This window comes from Aedes albopictus, chromosome 3 (genome assembly GCF_035046485.1).
Source record: "Aedes albopictus strain Foshan chromosome 3, AalbF5, whole genome shotgun sequence".
NCBI lineage: Eukaryota > Metazoa > Arthropoda > Insecta > Diptera > Culicidae > Aedes > Aedes albopictus.
The window spans coordinates 327,550,664-327,564,060 of record NC_085138.1 but is presented as its reverse complement, the minus strand read 5'-3'; the positions used below and the strand labels follow the sequence as shown (position 1 = coordinate 327,564,060).

Sequence of the window (13,397 nt, the reverse complement as noted above, 5' to 3'; positions counted from 1 at the left end):
GGCTTATACATCAAACGAGCGAACACCCTGCTCATTCTTATCATTCCCAAAATGAATTCTCAAAAATTAAGAAAACATTCTTATGCACCCTCCCTTAATTATGGGACCCAAACCACCCCATATCAACCCTTCATCCCCAGCAACAGCAGCAGCGGCAGCAGCAGAACTCAAGTGTCAGCCGGTCGGTCGTCATCGTCATCGCCATCATCGCCGCGCCGGTGTGCGTTCTGGTGCTCTGCCATGAAATGGGAACCGCCTGTGAGTGGCATATCGAAACAGACCGGCATCAGCATCAGCAGTGGCAGCAGAAACAACATCAGCAGGCTGTTGTGCCCCACTACAGTAGATGGGAAGAAGGCGCGAGTGCGGAAAAGCTCACCCATCAGAAGTGTGTTGTGTTGGCTGGATTGGTGGGTGGGTGGTTGGGCGAGAGCAAACTGTTTAGGGAACACCAACAGCAGGCAGGCAGGCTGCCGTCGCGCGTCGTCGTCCTCATCATTGAGGGGAAGGGGAATAAGGTGATGTGGGTGGGTGTAGGATGTTTTTGTTTGTTGTGCTACTGCTGCTGCTGCTGCTACTGGCATGGCATGGCACTACGGCGGCGTGGTTTGGCAGTCGGTGCTTGCTCTGGCTGGAAAGTGGGAACATTCTGCTTGGATTTGATTTTGACGGTTTTCCGTTTTGCTCTTGTGTTTCTTGCAGCTGTGAACTTTTTTCTGGGCGCATTTTGTTTTGCCGGTTGGGGTGACAGGGTTGTGCGATATGAAGATATGGTATGTTTTGAATTGAACCAAAGAGGAAATACTTAAGCACAATTTTGTATTTTAATTTATCATCTTGACATAAGTCATGATAGCGTTAAGTAATTTGTGAATGATGCCTCAATTGGGCCTTAAGATGGTATAGTAGATAAGGCTTTGGTTTCCAACTTGAAAACGGCTGGCAAGTAGAAAGCTATAATAGCCTAGTATTATAATCTTCACAAGGATTTCTCTAGAATTCCATCAGGGAGTTCCAACAAACATTTTTGCTGTACAAAAGTGGAACAAACCACTCTTAAGCAAAGTTTACCTTAAAAAACTGTAATTCAGCTAGTTCTGTTTCTTGGGATATTTCCAGAACTTTTTTATGATTCCTCTTGAAATGCCTTTCTGGGTATCTCAAAAGTTTCTTTACTTTTCAGAACATTTTTCTTAGTATATTCCAGATTTCAGCCATTCTATCCGGAATCCCTCCGTGAGAATCTTGCAGGATTCCTGAATTCCGGCCAATATTTTCTTAAGTTTCTCAAAAGAATATTTAAGGATTTCTTTCATAGGTGTAGTCCCTCGTGAGATTTCCTTCAGAGTTCCTTCGGCATTTTCTCTAAGAATTCATCGTGAGCTTTCTGAGCAGGCATGAGAATAAGACTTTTTTCCAAGCTTTTTTTCTGTTTACCGTTCATCGATACTGGCAGTAAAATAAAATCAAAACAATGGCAGCACCAATACCATCAGACGCCGCGTCGACGGCAGTCAAGCAGATGCTTGATGGTTTTGGCTTCCCCACGAAAATATTTATGAGCAGTCATGCTGAGGCGGGTGATTGCGAAAAATGTCAAATATGTTCAACTGCTAATAACTCACTTGTTTTAATAAATAATTTAAATCGATTTGCACAAATTACTAGAGCACACTCCTAGCTTTGTGATGCATGTAAAGAAGTTTGTCTAGAAGCGGTTTGAAACGCAGAAAAATGCGAAAATGGGAGATACAGAAATTTTTGTCGTCGTTGTGCTCGAGTACTGGCGCTCTCGCGCTTGGAAACCGTTGCGAGGAAGAAGGCTGCAGGAAAAAAATGTTACGACATTTATTTTTCGAACAGTTTGAGTTTGGCTGGGCCTATGATGTTCGTCTGGAAAAATGTCATATGTACAGTCGGTAACCGTTTTTTTTTTTCAATACATTTCTCATCCCTGTTTCTGAGAGTTTATCCCGGGATATTTCACAGGTGTTGTCGCGTGATTTCTACAAGAGTTTCTTCTAGGTTCTTCTTACATTTTTTCCGCAATTATTTTCGTTGTTCCTCCTGGGATTTTTTCAAAAGTCCTTACTGGGATTTCTCCCAATCTTTCTACCGGAATTATTCCTGAGATTTCCGCCAAAGTTCCTCCCAGGATTTTCAGAAGTTTTTCGTGGATTTTCCGATGAGTCTCGAAATCGCTACCGGAGGTGCTCGCAAAATTGGAATCCTCACGGGACATCTCCCAGAGCTCCTTCTGCACTGTCTTTAAGAAATTATCGCAAGTCTTCGTATAGAGTTTCTTCTGGGTTATTTCTTGAAGAATCTAATCTCGCGGAATTTCTCTCTCTAGAAGTCCCACTTGAGATTTCCTTCTCCCGGAATTGATCTTGGAAAGTTATTCTGAGTGTTGCTCAGAGTTTCCCAGAATTTTTCTTGTCATTTTCCAAGATTCTTCCGGGGTTCATTCAGAGCTCCATTTGGAATTTCTACAGTAGTTCTTGTTAATATGATGGATGAGTATGACTGGAATATATTGAATCCGGAATGCTGGATTTCTCAGTCTTGGGTAAATAATAATGGCTAGTTTTGCTTTTCACGACGTTTCGCCTTTTTTTAAGACCATTTTCAATGAGTTATCAAGATACGGTTGACAGCTTACCTTGAAAAAGCCTTAATAAAAAAGCCGAAACGTCGGGATGAGCAAAACTAGCCATTTTGATTTACCCAAGAATGAGGAAGCCAGCGTTTTTGTTAATATTTCTCATGAAGTTCTTCCCACGATTCTTTTTTTTTTCAGTCGTAGTTGTTATCCAGTATGGGGTTTTACGACTGGGAACTTGATGGAAAGGGGGATGGCTTTCTCAGTATTTGAATCAAGAACGATTTTTATCTACATTCCTAGTTGTTATCAAGACTTCTTTCTGTGATCGTCTTGAGGTTTCTGGGATTACACCCAGTTTTTACCCTTAAATCTCCACCTAAAACTGAAACCTCGTTTAATGCTATGGATGATGTACTGTGTATAAATTGAAACAGTGGTGAATAAGAAAAAAATGTGCATTAAATTTAGTACTTTAAATACGCTAACTTAGTTTTCGAAAAAAAAATTCCCCCCTGGGCACCAAGGGGGTTTACCGGGATTTCATACGAGCCTAAAATAAAGGGGTGTTAGGAATGTTTTCGGGGCTCCAGGAAAGAAGGCTTAAATTAAAATTTCAGTGTGTTTTAGGTACGCTTAAGGAAAATTCTCGGGAGATTTCAGGGGTTTATTTGTAATATTAGTTTGAAGCCCTTACAGAGGCGTTTTTAGATTTTAAGTGGCGTTTTAGAGTGATTCAGGAACCACCGGAGCCGTACCAGAATCACCCTTATACGCTAAAACTTCCCTGAAACCCTCTAAATCATCCTAAATCAACCCGCAATCCCTGGAAACCCCCTGAAATGCCCCTGAATCCACCTTAAACACTCTGAAATAGGGATGTAGTACCGGTACCGAAAATCCCGGTATTACCGACCAATTTATGGTACCGAAATACCGGTATTGATTGAACCTTGGTGCCGATACTTTCGGTACACGCTAAGAAAATGTTACTCTAAAATGAGTAAGATTCACACAAAACTGAGCTAAACTGGAACAGCTCAAAAATTGAGTAAATTGCATTTCCAGCGATAGCGCTGGCCCAAGTGCAAAAATCCAACTGGTTTAAGCCGTATAATATTCTTCGCATCATCAAGAATATTATACGGCTTAACCCTTTCGGGACGACTTTTTTCTACACATATTTCGGGAACGAATTTATGTTTTTCCAATGGTATACATTATAATACTTAGGGAAACACTGATATATTATGTTAAATATTTTTTTCGGGATGTTCTAGGTCATCCAAACTGTCCTGGAGTTGTAATACTGGGAGATTCAAATAAATACATGAATTTACAACGTTGCTCCTAGCAGAACATGTTTGATAAGACTCATTTAGTCAAGGAAACTATTTTTTACCGATTCAAAAGTACTTCAGATATCAACGACACTCCAAATTGTCCCGAAATAAGATTACATGATCTACCAGATCAACGAACGTTTCAAAGATGTTATATCGTATCAAAACATATCCAAGTAGACCCTTTCAGTCAAAATACCAACTTTTGCTACTGCGTCAACGAGTTACAGGTATTCTAGATCCTCCAAAAAGTACGTTAATTTGGATCATTCAATCTACCAAATCAACCAAGACTTTAATTTTGTCTTTTTGTTATGAAATAGGTTGACATTGGGTATTGTCGGCAGGTTTGTTCTCTTCGTCAGGGGGGTTTTTGTCAGCTAAATTGACCGAAACTTGGCCATATGATTCAGCTTAGTTGGGAAGGATTTGAGACCAACTTTGAGTTCACTAGGTTTTAAAAAACCCCCCAAGAGGAAGAGAACAAAACGGCCGAGAATAGGTAATTTCCCCTATATCCAAGTAGATCCTCTAACTATTACCTTCAGTTACTTCATCAATGCATTACTTATATATCAGGTCATCTAAGATGTACGTGAATTTTTATTCATTCAACCAAGGCTACCCCTTGACAAGATCTCCTATTCCTAAAGCATAATATTTATTTTTTTATTCTATTCTATTTACACCGAATAGTTTTCCCAGTAAACATAGAACAATTACATTTATGGGCTTCTGCCCGAATTTATGCTGAACTGTTCACTCTCACAGACAAATTGGCGGAGCAGCATGTCGTGGTTACCATGAGAATATTTTCAAAGTCCTTGAAAATCTTCGTGGTCTTGGAACTTTTTGATGGCTTTCGTGGATTGCAGCTTGATTGAATTCGAAATGTGTGATTCACCCGCCTGTAAATGTGCGCTAATAAGTGGGATTCGAGTGAAAATGAGAATTATGAGATTCCAATGAAACTCTAGCTGGAGCGTTCCGAAGGGAAAGTTGATTAACATTTTGAAAGGCATTCCGCTAGGAGATTCCTCTAAGAGTTCCGAAAAACTTCAAGGAATTTTCTCTGAGATTCCTCCAGGAGTTCCTTCTGATATTCCTCAAGAAGTTCCTAAATACATTTCTTTGGACATTTTTTCTATACATAATTCCACTTTTTGGAACATTTTCAGATTTTTTTCTTTTGAGGTTCTCAGAAACAATTCCCAGATAGAACTATTGGCTAGATATTTGTAGGGAAATCAGAAAGAACCCCTAGAGGAACTCCTACTAAGTAGATTTATTAAAAAAAAATCTTGAATTGTGTAATAAATCCCACAAGGATTACGAACATCTAGAAAAATTTCAGAATGATCTTCTGGAGGAATTCCATAAGAATCTGCAGAAAGTGGAAAAAAGAGTAATTTCTGAAATGAGTTAATGTAAGAATCCTGAAAGGAGTTCCAGGAGGAGCAGTTGCAAAAGTTCCTGAAGAAATCCCGCAAGATTTTTTTTTATTGAATTCCAGAAAGATTACCCGGATGAATCGCTGAATAAATTCCATGAGAAATTTCAGATGGACCTCCCGGAGGAATCTCTTATAGAGTTTTTGGAGTGTTGCGTACACCGAATGTGTGCCGCCGCACCGGTACAAACATACACCACATTGATCGCAGACCTGCCGACTGAACATCTTGTCCGACAACGTGAAGGTGGCAGCGACTCTGACACACAGTTTGACAGCGGCATTTTGACGTCCCCGCAGGAAAGAAAAACGTGCAAGTCATTGGGTTAACTAGTGCAGAACGATTTCAATGTGAAAACCTCTTTAAATTTATTATTCTATTGTACTCTAAATATCCAACGTGAAATTTCTTTAGATTAAGAAACGTTATCAGGTAGATCTTAATTCATTAGATTGTGGAAGGATTTCTAATACTATTGTTGAACTAGGTGTGCTACAAAGTCAGATGCGAGATTCGTGAGCAGTACGTTTACGCGTTAAGATCTCGTTGCTTAGGTAATTCGGCAAATTTCGTGAATTCTCAGTATAGTTAAACTGTTTTTCATTTAGGACACTGAAAACCTTGATAAATCGTGTGTATCAGTATCCGGGTATAGAACACGAACGCCGCAGAAACGTAAGTGTTAGTCGCACTATTTGTAACCTTAAAACTAAATAAACTATTTCCCCAGGAAATTTTTAACCGTTCGGAGAAATAAAACGCGTTAAAGTTACGGATTTGCGTTTTAATCTGTTGCATACGCAACATTTTAAAAATTTCGTTTACCGGATCGATCCACGATGCCAAGGAAGAACCGTCGTCGCAACCAAGTGCCGGAGGACAGCATCCAGCAGACGTGCCTGCTCTGCAATCTTCCGGACGACAGCGAAATGGTCTGCTGCGATAAATGCAAGCAGTGGTTTCACTTCAACTGCGTCGGAGTCAACGAAGATGTGGCTAACCGCTCATGGAGCTGCCCGGATTGCGCCGAAGCTAGAGATCCGGCTCTACAGCTGCCACTGTCATCGACCCCGCCAGCAGTAGTTACAGGTGAGCTGCAATCGTTTCGACCACCTCAATCGCCCTTTGCGTCCCCGCGAGTGCCAATTGCCCCCCCAACAAGAGTTTCGCCAGTGCCCTCTCCTCGAACACCAACCCCGCGCCCTCGTGTTTCTGGAGTGCAAATGAATCCCCCACCGACACCGCTTCCGCGTACCCCTCGACCGCAAAACCAACTGCCACCAGTGGCAGAGATTCCAGAAGTGCAAATCGTCGATCCGGAAGTGGCAGATGAAGTGCATCTTGTGAATAGACTGCCAGTGGACCTACGAATTCAGTTTTTGGAGCAGCAGGAAGCAATCGAGCAACGATATCTGCGTCGTAGATTCCAGTTGTTGTTGGAGACTCCAGTCAACGTGAATGCACCGAGCGGGCATGAAGAAAACGTTCCGGTAGATCGAAACATCGGATTTCCACCTGTGTTCCACTCCTCACCAGTGTGTCACAATCAGTTGCCTCCACGTTCCACTTTCCAGAACAGAATTGTTTCACCTTTCGTTCCAATATCGCAACCTCAGCGTCCGAATTATGACCAACCGAGTGTGTCAGGGGTTCCCACATCGCAAGTCGACCGGCAAGTGAATTTTTCGGCTTTTCGCTCGCACCCAACCGATCCAACCGTACACCGTCCCATCGCTTCGACGCTCATTCCACCTCAGACTGACAATCATCCTAGTGCGCCTGCAATCTCGCATCCCGGTGACAATCATCGAACGCGCAATTCTGCTTTCGCTCCGCTTATGGGTAGTTTGCGTCCACCCGCTCAGGATTTCTTTCCGTCGGCTTTTCACGATGATCCTACAGTGGTGGGAGGAACGGCGCTGCTCAACAAAAGCCAAATCGCCGCTCGTCATGCAGTCCCAAAGGAGTTACCTATCTTTACCGGCGAACCAGAGGAGTGGCCCCTATTTTTCGCTTCGTTCGAGAATACGACGCACCTCTGCGGATTCACAGCTGAGGAGAACATGGTCCGACTACAAAAATGCCTTAAAGGGAAGGCGTTAGAAGCGGTAAAATGCCAACTGTTGCACCCTAGCAACTTAGATCAAGTTATCGCTACTCTGAAGATGCTTTTCGGTCGGCCAGAAATTATCGTTCATTCGCTGCTGCAGAAGATCAACAGTCTACCTGCTCCCAAAGCAGATCGTCTTGGAACACTCGTGGACTTCGCTTTGGCCGTTCGCAACATGGTGGCCACAGTCAAGGCTTGTGAACTGGAAGAGCACCTATGCAACCTCACACTTCTGCACAGTTTGACAGAGCGACTTCCTCCAATGATTCGTCTGAATTGGGCGACCCATCGACAGTCTCTTCAGTCAGTAACATTAGCCGAGTTCAGCGACTGGTTGTACAAGCTAGCAGAAGCAGCTAGCACAGTGACGATGCCTCAGTTCGCTGGTGCTATCGATAACAAATCGCGCCGTGGCAGGAAGGATGATGGTTTTTTGAACGCACATGCTGAAGCAACTCCGAAAGTGAAGCAACTAGATACGAACCGTGCTTGTCTTATCTGCCAGGGAAGTTGTGCCGCAGTAGAAAAGTGTGGGCGTTTTCTGTCGTTTGGCCTTTCCGCTCGTTGGGATGAACTTCGGGAACACAAGTTGTGTCGCAGCTGTTTGGGCAACCATCGTGGTCCGTGCAAGTCCGCAAAGCCGTGCGGGAAAAGCGGTTGTCAGTACAAGCACCACCGGCTGCTGCACAACGACGCCAAAGACAAACCGGAAACATCATCGTCTGGTTCCCGCGGTCAAGCCAAAGGGCTACAACAAGCCGTTGCTCCGGTGTCACGGGACGTCGAATCCTGCAACACACATCGAGGAGGAAGCAAATATGCTCTATTCCAGTACATTCCGATTGTGCTGTACAACAATGGGATCGAGCTGCGTACCCATGCATTCCTGGACAGTGGATCGTCTCTAACGTTGATGGAGGAAAGTTTGGCGAAGCAGTTGGACCTGAACGGTGAGAAGAGCCCCCTGTGCCTGCGGTGGACAGCTGATACCTGCCGATATGAAAAAGACGCCACAATCGTTTCCCTCAACATCTCCGGCACATACGATGGTAGCAGTCTACATACTTTACGGGAAGTCTACACGGTAAAGGAGTTGAAGCTGCCGACACAATCGCTACCTACTGCAGAACTGGCAGACAAGTATTCGCATCTAAAGGGTTTGCCAATTGAACCCTACTCCAATGTTCAGCCGAAGTTATTGATCGGCGTGAGCAACGCAAGGGTGATGCATATTTTGGATGATCGCGAGGGGAAGCTGGATGAACCTGTTGCAGTGAAGACGCGTCTTGGCTGGACGGTCTACGGCACGTATGCGTCGGTGAAAGATTCGATTCCACGACTCCCGCACAGCTTCCACATTTGTTCACATTTCCACGGAACGGATGACAGCCTGCACGAAGCAGTAAAAAATTACTTCGCTCTCGATAGTCTGGGAATCAGCGCTCCACAAAATCAGCTTCTCTCCAAGGAAGATGAGCGGGCTCTAGCGATGCTGCGCGAAGTCACGACTTTTCAAGACGGGAGATACCAGGCAGGCCTACTGTGGAAATACGACGACGTGCGACTACCCAACAATCGATCCATGGCATTGAGACGTCATCGTTGTCTGACCAAGAGGATGGAACGCGAGCCGCAGTTAGCCAAAACTCTGCGAGCGAAGATGCAGGACTATGAGCAGAAGGGATACATCCGTAAGTTGACACCTGAGGAGAGTCGTGCCACTGGAGATCGCACATGGTACTTGCCGATTTTTCCGGTATTCAACCCTAACAAACCGGGGAAGATCAGGATTGTCTTTGATGCAGCTGCGTCCCTCGGTGATGTTTCCCTCAATTCCGTACTGATGAAAGGACCGGACCAACTAAACGCTTTGCCGCCAGTGCTATACAAGTTTCGAGAGCGGTTGATCGGACTCGGTGGCGATGTTGCCGAAATGTTTCATCAGATAAGAATGCGACCGTCAGACGAACACAGTCAGCGGATCTTGTGGTGTGATTCTGAGGACCTAACTGAGCCATGCGATTACGTGATGCAGGTTGTAACTTTTGGCGCTACCTGTTCACCCAGTACAGCGCTGTATGTGCTGAATGAAAATGCGTCACGATTCGAGGAAAAGTACCCCGTCGCAGTTGATGCTATCTGCCGTCGTCACTACGTCGACGATATGTTGACCAGCGTTGATACAGAGGAAGAAGCGATCCAGTTAGCGAAGGAAGTTCGATACATCCATCACGAAGGTGGATTCCATATGCGGAACTGGGTGTCGAATTCGTCAGCTGTACTTGAGGCCCTCGGAGAGAACCCTAAGTCCGAAAAGTCGATGGAAATGAATACGGAGCTCGCCATGGAAAAGGTTCTCGGTATGTGGTGGAGCACAACGTCGGATGTCTTCAGTTACAAACTCTGTACAGACCGCAACCGAGAGCTTCTGTCCGGTGCCAAGCACCCCACCAAGCGTGATGTACTGCGTACACTGATGGCTATCTACGATCCCTTAGGACTCATCGCGCATTACCTGATGTATTTGAAGGTATTGCTACAAGAGATCTGGAGAGCGAAGACCGGGTGGGACGATCCGATCGAAGAAAAGCATCTGGAGAAATGGTTGACCTGGTTACGCATTCTTCCCGAGCTGGAGTCCGTCAAGATACCTCGTTGTTATTTCCGACACGTGGCAGGAATCGACAATGCTACTGTGGAGCTCCATACTTTCGTCGATGCCAGTGAAAGTGGCTTCGCGGCCGTGTCTTATTTCCGCTTCGAAGTGGATGGCTACGTCGAATGTGCCCTAATCGGAAGTAAAACAAGAGTGGCACCTCTCAAGTTCGTCTCCATCCCACGACTGGAGCTGCAAGCAGCTGTTATTGGTACGCGTTTGGCACAAAGCGTTGCAGAGGGTCATTCTATCAAAATTGATCGTCGCTGTTTCTGGACGGACGCTCGAGACGTCATGTGTTGGTTACAGTCTGATCACCGACGTTATTCGCAGTTCGTGGCCTTTCGTGTTGGCGAAATACTGGAGGCAACGGACATCACCGAGTGGAGATGGCTTGGCACGAAACACAACGTTGCAGATGATGGTACAAAATGGAAGTGCAGACCAGATCTCAAGCCAACAAGCCGTTGGTTTACAGGTCCATCGTTTCTATGGAATCCAAAAAGCGAATGGCCGTCTTCAACTCTGAATTCCGACGAGACTACGAACGAACTCCGTGCGAGCTTTCTGTACCACATGGAAGGCACAGTACGAACCATTCTGCAGGCAGAAAATTACTCGTCCTGGCAACGTTTGCTACGGGTGACAGCTTTCGTTCATCGTTTCATTGGGAACATCAAACGCAAACAGAAGAAGGAGTCAATGATCCTCGGACCGCTCACACAAGACGAACTTTCCGCAGCGGAATCATTCCAGTTTCGACAAGCCCAGGCAGACGTGTACGGCGAGCAGTTAGCAGCAATTTCATCAAAAAAACGACTGAAGAAGACAGATAGCCTATTCAAGCTGAACCCGTTTCTCGATGATCGCGGAGTGATGCGCATCCACAGTCGATTGGGAGAGTGTGACTTTGTGGACGAAAGTGAACGAAATCCTATCGTACTTCCTCGTGATCATCCCACTACCCGTCTCATCGTCGCCAATGTGCATCAACGTTATCAGCATCAGTGCCATGAAACCTGCGTAAACGAAGTTCGGCGAGAGTTCTACATCCCACGAGTACGCAGAGTTTGTGAACAGGTTCGTCGGAGCTGTCAGCAATGTAAGATCAGCAGTGCGAGACCGGAACCACCAGCGATGGGATCCCTTCCCAAAGCACGAGTAGCAGCCTTTGTACGTCCGTTTTCCTACGTCGGCGTAGACTTCTTTGGACCCTTTCTCGTCCTCATTGGTCGTCGACACGAGAAACGTTGGGGTGTGATTGTTACTTGCCTGTCAACCCGGGCGATACATCTCGAGTTAGCCGCTTCGCTGAACACAAGTTCCTGCATTATGGCGCTACGGAACTGCTTCGCTCGTCGTGGGACTCCTGTAGAGATTAGAAGTGATCGTGGAACAAATTTCGTCGGCGCAGATAAGGAACTTACGGCTGCGGTGACGGCGCTAGATCAGAACAAGCTGATGACCGAATTCAACAGTCCGACAACATCGTGGGTTTTCAATCCTCCAGCGTCCCCACATATGGGTGGCTGCTGGGAACGTCTCATCCGGTCAGTAAAGAAAGTTCTAGCCATCATCAAACCTCAGCGGGTGCCTACAGAGGAGGTGTTACGAAGCTATTTAATTCAGGTTGAGCACATCGTCAACAGTCGTCCTTTGACACACGTTCCCGTAGATGACTGTTCGTCACCGGCATTGACTCCCAACCATTTTTTGCTGGGATCGTCGAACGGATCCAAACCGCTCGTACCGTATACGGATTGTCCAACTGCGCTTCAACTATCCTGGAAATCTTCGGAGGCACTGGCGAATCGTTTCTGGCAACGATGGGTCACAGAGTACTTGCCTACAATCACTCGTCGAACTAAGTGGTTCTACCCAGTGAAGCCTATTGCGGTAGGTGACGTTGTCGTAGTAGCGGATCCTGATCTGGCACGGAATCACTGGCCCAAAGGACGGGTTGTATCGGTGAAGACTTCAGCGGATGGGCAAGTTCGTTCGGCTGTTGTACAGACTGCTTCCGGATTCTACGATAGACCTGCGACCAAGTTAGCTGTATTGGACATCGGTGCAAACGGAAGTGAGCCGGACCAGAGTCCAACTACTGGGGGGGACTGTTGCGTACACCGAATGTGTGCCGCCGCACCGGTACAAACATACACCACATTGATCGCAGACCTGCCGACTGAACATCTTGTCCGACAACGTGAAGGTGGCAGCGACTCTGACACACAGTTTGACAGCGGCATTTTGACGTCCCCGCAGGAAAGAAAAACGTGCAAGTCATTGGGTTAACTAGTGCAGAACGATTTCAATGTGAAAACCTCTTTAAATTTATTATTCTATTGTACTCTAAATATCCAACGTGAAATTTCTTTAGATTAAGAAACGTTATCAGGTAGATCTTAATTCATTAGATTGTGGAAGGATTTCTAATACTATTGTTGAACTAGGTGTGCTACAAAGTCAGATGCGAGATTCGTGAGCAGTACGTTTACGCGTTAAGATCTCGTTGCTTAGGTAATTCGGCAAATTTCGTGAATTCTCAGTATAGTTAAACTGTTTTTCATTTAGGACACTGAAAACCTTGATAAATCGTGTGTATCAGTATCCGGGTATAGAACACGAACGCCGCAGAAACGTAAGTGTTAGTCGCACTATTTGTAACCTTAAAACTAAATAAACTATTTCCCCAGGAAATTTTTAACCGTTCGGAGAAATAAAACGCGTTAAAGTTACGGATTTGCGTTTTAATCTGTTGCATACGCAACATGGAGGAATCCAGAAGGAACTCCGGAAAGGATTCCTGAAAGAACCTTGAAAATAATTGGATGAAATTTCAACTGGAAATCCTTGGCATATTGATTATGTTTGCTCTACAGTCTTATACAAACATTTAATAATTGTCTCGCTCCAAACTAGGACCAAAACGTCGATGTGAAAAAAAAAATAGTTTTCCTAGTATAGGACTGACTGCCGAGCCAATACAATCAATGCTCTTGGCCCATATAGCCGAGGCGGTAAACGCACGGGTATTCAGCATGACCATGCTGAGGGTGACGGGTTCGATTCCCGGTCGGTCCAGGATCTTTTCGTAAAGGAAATTTCCTTGACTTCCTTGGGCATAGAGTATCTTCGTGCCTGCCACACGATATACACATGCAAAATGGTCATTGGCAGAGGAAGCTCTCAGTTAATAACTGTGGAAGTGCTCATTGAACACTAAGCTGAGAAG

At 45.2% G+C, this 13,397-nt stretch overlaps 2 protein-coding genes across 5 annotated transcripts in view; both read left to right on the top strand.

Moving 5' to 3' along the window:
- LOC109623345 (protein CBFA2T2) overlaps nucleotides 1-13,397 on the top strand; it is a 408,298-nt gene that overhangs the window by 209,164 nt on the left and 185,737 nt on the right. The window lies entirely within an intron of this gene.
- Nucleotides 5,569-12,935, top strand: LOC115271091 (uncharacterized). 2 transcript variants are annotated; one of them, XR_009995705.1, is made up of 7 exons: nucleotides 5,569-5,828; nucleotides 5,884-5,950; nucleotides 6,005-6,071; nucleotides 6,127-12,560; nucleotides 12,616-12,682; nucleotides 12,737-12,803; nucleotides 12,859-12,935. XR_009995705.1 is itself a non-coding variant. In XM_062842877.1 (4 exons), exon 4 carries the CDS (start codon nucleotides 6,236-6,238, stop codon nucleotides 12,455-12,457), a length of 6,222 nt encoding a protein of 2,073 aa, XP_062698861.1. In that variant the 5' UTR covers nucleotides 5,569-5,828; nucleotides 5,884-5,950; nucleotides 6,005-6,071; nucleotides 6,127-6,235; the 3' UTR covers nucleotides 12,458-12,850. The 2 variants fall into 2 exon arrangements, 1 of the variants encoding a protein (XP_062698861.1); XM_062842877.1 differs by lacking the exon at nucleotides 12,859-12,935 and having other exon boundaries at nucleotides 6,127-12,850.